At 59.8% G+C, this 6000-nt stretch overlaps 1 protein-coding gene across 2 annotated transcripts in view; it reads left to right on the top strand.

Annotated features, from left to right (window-relative positions):
* Window positions 1–539: 539 nt before the first annotated feature.
* LOC132823342 (vesicular integral-membrane protein VIP36-like) overlaps window positions 540–6000 on the top strand; it is a 52083-nt gene continuing 46622 nt past the window's right edge. The window contains exon 1 of one of the 2 annotated variants that reach the window (XM_060837055.1): window positions 540–1237. In XM_060837055.1, coding sequence (XP_060693038.1) covers window positions 1042–1237 — 196 coding nt within the window. In that variant the 5' untranslated portion in view covers window positions 540–1041. The remainder of the gene's footprint in view (window positions 1238–6000) is intronic. The other variant, XM_060837057.1, reaches the window with a different exon arrangement.

Here is a 6000-nt window from a genome sequence, read left to right as displayed (position 1 = left end):
TCAGACTGCTGCATGAGTGCTGTGCACAATGACACACTGTTCCATACACTGCACTGAACAAATAGACACCTTACTGCAGACTCAGAAGCAAGCCATCCAGGACTGAGGTGAACCTGACCCACAGGAAAAATCTTTGGGTAAAAAGTGAGGTCTGCAGATGCTGGAGATCAGAGCTGAAAATGTGTTGCTGGTTAAAGCACAGCAGGCCAGGCAGCATCCAAGGAACAGGAAGTTCAACGTTTCGGGCATAAGCCCTTCATCAGGAATGAGGAGAGGGTGCCAGGCAGGCTAAGATAAAAGGTAGGGAGGAGGGACTTGGGGGAGGGGCGATGGAGATGTGATAGGTGGAAGGAGGTCAAGGTGAGGGTGATAGGCCGGAGTGGGGTGGGGGCGGAGAGGTCAGGAAGAGGATTGCAGGTTAGGAAGGCGGTGCTGAGTTGAGGGAACCGACTGAGACAAGGTGGGGGGAGGGGAACTGAGGAAGCTGGAGAAATCCGAGTTCCCACAGGAAGCTGATGGAGCCAGTTGATTAGATATAGTCAAGAGGGAGCTGGAGGCGCCCCTTGTGGCGGGAGGGCCCCAGGGTCACGGTGGGAATGGGAGACTGAGGTTACACTGAATGGCAGTGCAGGCTCTTGGGCCTACTCGTGCACCTTATTTCCACACACATTGCACGGACAACAGCACGCTCCCCTCTGTACCTTCGAACGCCGACCTTTGACCTGTGCACCGGGCAACACGCTGACGTCCTGGGCGAAGCCTGAGTTGCTCTTTGCTGATTGGGTGCGCCCTGTGCAGCACGATTGGCCCTCCGGGTGGGCCCCGCTTAAGCCGTTGGCCTGGACCACACCCCCCCACACCGAGAGCGGCACGGCGCAGCCTCAGTTTGTGCGTCACCATTTCTGGGTCCCCTTCCGCGGTCGAGCGGGCGGCCTCTGTCAGTTGGAGAGGAAGTGTGTTACACAATTCTCTTCCCGCCCGGATCCCTTGTTCCGGGGTGTCCCTGGAAACGGAGCACCACCGGAAGTGAGTGTGGAGAAGATGGCGGCGGGTGTGTTCGGCGCTTGGAGCGGGCGGGGAGGGCGGATCTCGGCTCGGACACGGCCCGCGCTCAGCAGCTGGCTCCTGCTTTTCCTGCCCTACCTCGGACTCGGGCTGGTACCGTCCGCCGCCGACATGACGGACGGCAACAGCGAGCACCTGAAGCGGGAGCACAGCCTGATGAAGCCGTATCAGGGTGAGTACAGGGGCACGGCAGCGGGAGGGATCCCCACCCCCCAACCCCCACTTCCTCCTCTCCCACCCCCCCACCCCCCCACTTCCTCCTCTCCCACCCCCCCACCCCCCCCCCCCACCCCACCTCCACCCCCCACTCCCCACACCCCACTCCGGGCCTGGAGTCTGAGGGATCAGCCCCCCCCCCCCTTCCCTCCATCAGGATCAAACCGTTTAAAACTTTCAGAAAGACCTTCACTCACCTTGCCTTAGGAAATACTCAGTGAGAGGTCTGACAGTCATTCGGGGGAGGGGGAGAAGTGGGGGAGAGAGAGAGAGAGAGAGAGAGGAGCGGGAGGTGGGGGAGAGAGAGAGAGAGAGAGAGAGGAGCGGGAGGTGGGGGAGAGAGAGAGAGAGAGAGGAGCGGGAGGTGGGGGAGAGAGAGAGAGAGAGAGGAGCGGGAGGTGGGGGAGAGAGAGAGAGAGAGAGGAGCGGGAGGTGGGGGAGAGAGAGAGAGAGGAGCGGGAGGTGGGGGAGAGAGAGAGAGAGAGAGAGAGGAGCGGGAGGTGGGGGAGAGAGAGAGAGAGAGAGAGAGGAGCGGGAGGTGGGGGAGAGAGAGAGAGAGAGAGAGAGGAGCGGGAGGTGGGGGGGAGAGAGAGAGAGAGAGAGAGAGGAGCGGGAGGTGGGGGAGAGAGAGAGAGAGAGAGGAGCGGGAGGTGGGGGGGAGAGAGAGAGAGAGAGAGGAGCGGGAGGTGGGGGGGAGAGAGAGAGAGGAGCGGGAGGTGGGGGGGGAGAGAGAAGAGAAGAGGAGCGGGAGGTGGGGGAGAGAGAGAGAGAGAGAGGAGCGGGAGGTGGGGGAGAGAGAGAGAGAGGAGCGGGAGGTGGGGGAGAGAGAGAGAGAGAGAGAGAGAGGAGCGGGAGGTGGGGGAGAGAGAGAGAGAGAGAGAGAGGAGCGGGAGGTGGGGGAGAGAGAGAGAGAGAGAGAGAGAGAGAGAGCGGGAGGTGGGGGAGAGAGAGAGAGAGAGAGAGAGAGAGGAGCGGGAGGTGGGGGAGAGAGAGAGAGAGGAGCGGGAGGTGGGGGAGAGAGAGAGAGAAGAGGAGCAGGAGGTGGGGGAGAGAGAGAGAGAAGAGGAGCGGGAGGTGGGGGAGAGAGAGAGAGAGAGAGGAGCGGGAGGTGGGGGAGAGAGAGAGAGAAGAGGAGCGGGAGGTGGGGGAGAGAGAGAGAGAAGAGGAGCGGGAGGTGGGGGAGAGAGAGAGAGAAGAGGAGCGGGAGGTGGGGGAGAGAGAGAGAGAAGAGGAGCGGGAGGTGGGGGAGAGAGAGAGAGAAGAGGAGCGGGAGGTGGGGGAGAGAGAGAGAGAGAAGAGGAGCGGGAGGTGGGGGAGAGAGAGAGAGAAGAGGAGCGGGAGGTGGGGGAGAGAGAGAGAGAGAGAGAGGAGCGGGAGGTGGGGGAGAGAGAGAGAGAGGAGCGGGAGGTGGGGGAGAGAGAGAGAGAGGAGCGGGAGGTGGGGGAGAGAGAGAGAGAGGAGCGGGAGGTGGGGGAGAGAGAGAGAGAGGAGCGGGAGGTGGGGGAGAGAGAGAGGAGCGGGAGGTGGGGGGGAGAGAGAGAGAGAGAGAGAGAGCGGGAGGTGGGGGGGAGAGAGAGAGAGGAGCGGGAGGTGGGGGGGGAGAGAGAAGAGAAGAGGAGCGGGAGGTGGGGGAGAGAGAGAGAGAAGAGGAGCGGGAGGTGGGGGAGAGAGAGAGAGAAGAGGAGCGGGAGGTGGGGGAGAGAGAGAGAGAAGAGGAGCAGGAGGTGGGGGAGAGAGAGAGAGAGAAGAGGAGCGGGAGGTGGGGGAGAGAGAGAGAGAAGAGGAGCGGGAGGTGGGGGAGAGAGAGAGAGAAGAGGAGCGGGAGGTGGGGGAGAGAGAGAGAGAGAGAGAGAGAGAGCGGGAGGTGGGGGAGAGAGAGAGAGAGGAGCGGGAGGTGGGGAGAGAGAGAGAGAGGAGCGGGAGGTGGGGGAGAGAGAGAGAGAGAGAGGGAGGTGGGGGAGTGGGGAGAGAGAGGAGCGGGAGGTGGGGGGGAGAGAGAGAGAGAGAGAGGAGCGGGAGGTGGGGGAGAGAGAGAGAGAGGAGCGGGAGGTGGGGGGGAGAGAGAAGAGAAGAGGAGCGGGAGGTGGGGGGGAGAGAGAGAGAGAGGAGCGGGAGGTGGGGGAGAGAGAGAGAGAGGAGCGGGAGGTGGGGGAGAGAGAGAGGAGCGGGAGGTGGGGGAGAGAGAGAGAGAGAGGAGCGGGAGGTGGGGGAGAGAGAGAGAGAGAGAGAGAGAGGAGCGGGAGGTGGGGGAGAGAGAGAGAGAGAGAGAGAGAGGAGCGGGAGGTGGGGGAGAGAGAGAGAGAGGAGCGGGAGGTGGGGGAGAGAGAGAGAGAGAGAGAGAGAGGAGCGGGAGGTGGGGGAGAGAGAGAGAGAGAGGAGCGGGAGGTGGGGGAGAGAGAGAGAGAGAGGAGCGGGAGGTGGGGGAGAGAGAGAGAGAGAGGAGCGGGAGGTGGGGGAGAGAGAGAGAGAGAGGAGCGGGAGGTGGGGGAGAGAGAGAGAGAGAGGAGCGGGAGGTGGGGGAGAGAGAGAGAGAGAGGAGCGGGAGGTGGGGGAGAGAGAGAGAGAGAGAGAGCGGGAGGGAGGGGGAGAGAGAGAGAGAGGAGCGGGAGGTGGGGGAGAGAGAGAGAGGAGCGGGAGGTGGGGGAGAGAGAGAGAGGAGCGGGAGGTGGGGGAGAGAGAGAGAGAGGAGCGGGAGGTGGGGGAGAGAGAGAGAGGAGCGGGAGGTGGGGGAGAGAGAGAAGAGGAGCAGGAGATGGGGGAGAGAGAGAGAGAGAGGAGGAGCGGGAGGTGGGGGAGAGAGAGAGAGACAGGAGGAGCGGGAGGTGGGGGAGAGAGAGAGAGAGAGACAGGAGGAGCGGGAGGTGGGGGAGAGAGAGAGAGAAGAGGAGCGGGAGGTGGGGGAGAGAGAGAGAGAAGAGGAGCGGGAGGTGGGGGAGAGAGAGAGAGACAGGAGGAGCGGGAGGTGGGGGAGAGGTGGGGGAGAGAGAGAGAGAGAGAGAGACAGGAGGAGCGGGAGGTGGGGGAGAGAGAGAGAAGAGGAGCAGGAGGTGGGGGAGAGCGAGAGACAGGAGGAGCGGGAGGTGGGGGAGAAGTGGGGGAGAGAGACAGGAGGAGCGGGAGGTGGGGGAGAAGTGGGGGAGAGAGAGAGAGAGAGAGACAGGAGGAGCGGGAGGTGGGGGAGAGAGAGAGAGAGAGAGAGAGAGACAGGAGGAGCGGGAGGTGGGGGAGAAGAGAGATCCTTCCATTTGTATGTCATTCCATCACATAATGGTCTTGACACTTTCTCCGGTTTCGGTTCATGAATATGTAAATCTCAATTTCTTTTAAGCCACAGTCTTGAGGTAACTTAAGATTTTGTTTTTAAAAAAATGGACATCTCAGCTCAGACAATGTATTAAAAGGTGAGAGTTCAGAGTCTGTCTGTATCCCAATCCCGATAGAAACATTACATCCAAGACTTATTTCCAACAGTGATCGCGTCTTTTGTTAAAGTGACTCGGCTTACTGAAATGCTGCTGAGAACAGTCCTAGACATCAATGGGAGTGCAGGCGCCATCTCCAAATGACTAACCTCCTGCCCTCCCTCTCTCTGTCCTCACACATTTCCTGGAGTTCTACACGGGGGTGTACCCTAAATCCTGCTTCCCCAGATAACCTCTCCAACATTGACCTGTACGGGATAAAGGTGGAATCTGTCAAAAAGTTGCAGAAAAACATTGCGTGTGTGTTAGTTATTTGGAGACTCACCATCCAAATGGCAGCAGCAGCAGTCTTGTTGGTGTCTAGTCTGGCTGCCCTGGAGGAGGGGGCGGGGGTAGGGGCGTGGTTGGGGAGAACAGAGATGGTGTTAGATGGGGTTGGGGGAGGGTAGGGTGGGGGCAGGCGGGTACGGTGTTCAGGGTTGGGGGACAGGTGGGTGGTGCGGTGTTGGACGAGGTTGGGGGGTGAGCGGGCGGTGTTGGACGAGGTTGGGGGGCAAGGCAGGGGCTTGTGCACGGTGTGCTGCTGCCTCGTCTCCTGAATGGGGAGTGGACTTAACAGAAAACTTCGAGTCCCAGAGGAAAGGCATTGAATCAATTCACTGAATGCTCGGATAATCGATCAATATAGTGCTTGCACATCTCGTTCGGATAATCGAGGTTCCTCTGTACCTGCAAATGCATAAACTTACATGTGTGGGAGTATGTGAGTGTGCACGTGACTGTGTCTTAGCGTTTATGCGTGAGTGTGATGGAGTATATGCACCTGAGAGAGTGTGGTGGGTGAATGTGTGTGTGCACGCGTGTCTGAGTGTGTGTGTCGAGGGTCTGTGTGAGTGTGTATATGTATGCTTGTGTGTATAGTGTAGTGGGGTCACCTGTAGTGTGACATGAACCCAAGATCCCGGTTGAGGCCATTCTCATGGGTGTTGACCTTGGCCTCTGCTGACTGGGAGGAAACATCCTTGTCTGGCAATTGTCGCAGGGTGCCCATTCACCCATTGTCATAGTGTCTGTTTGGTCTCTGCATGCCTGCAACACACGAGATAGACAACGTTGGCCGAGTCATACGAGTACCTGCTGTGTACATGATGAGTGGTGTCTCCGCGTGTAATGGTGCTATCCATGTCGACATTTGGAACTGTTTGCTGCGAGCAATGGTCTGTTTAAGATTTGGTGGTTGTTTCAAAGCAAGAAGTGGAAGCATAGGGAAAGTTCTGCAGCAAACTGCTCAGCCTAC

Source organism: Hemiscyllium ocellatum, chromosome 16 (assembly GCF_020745735.1).
Source record: "Hemiscyllium ocellatum isolate sHemOce1 chromosome 16, sHemOce1.pat.X.cur, whole genome shotgun sequence".
Classification (NCBI taxonomy): domain Eukaryota; kingdom Metazoa; phylum Chordata; class Chondrichthyes; order Orectolobiformes; family Hemiscylliidae; genus Hemiscyllium; species Hemiscyllium ocellatum.
The sequence above is the reverse complement of the archived record's forward strand: the minus strand, read 5'-3'. Positions and strand labels throughout refer to the sequence as shown.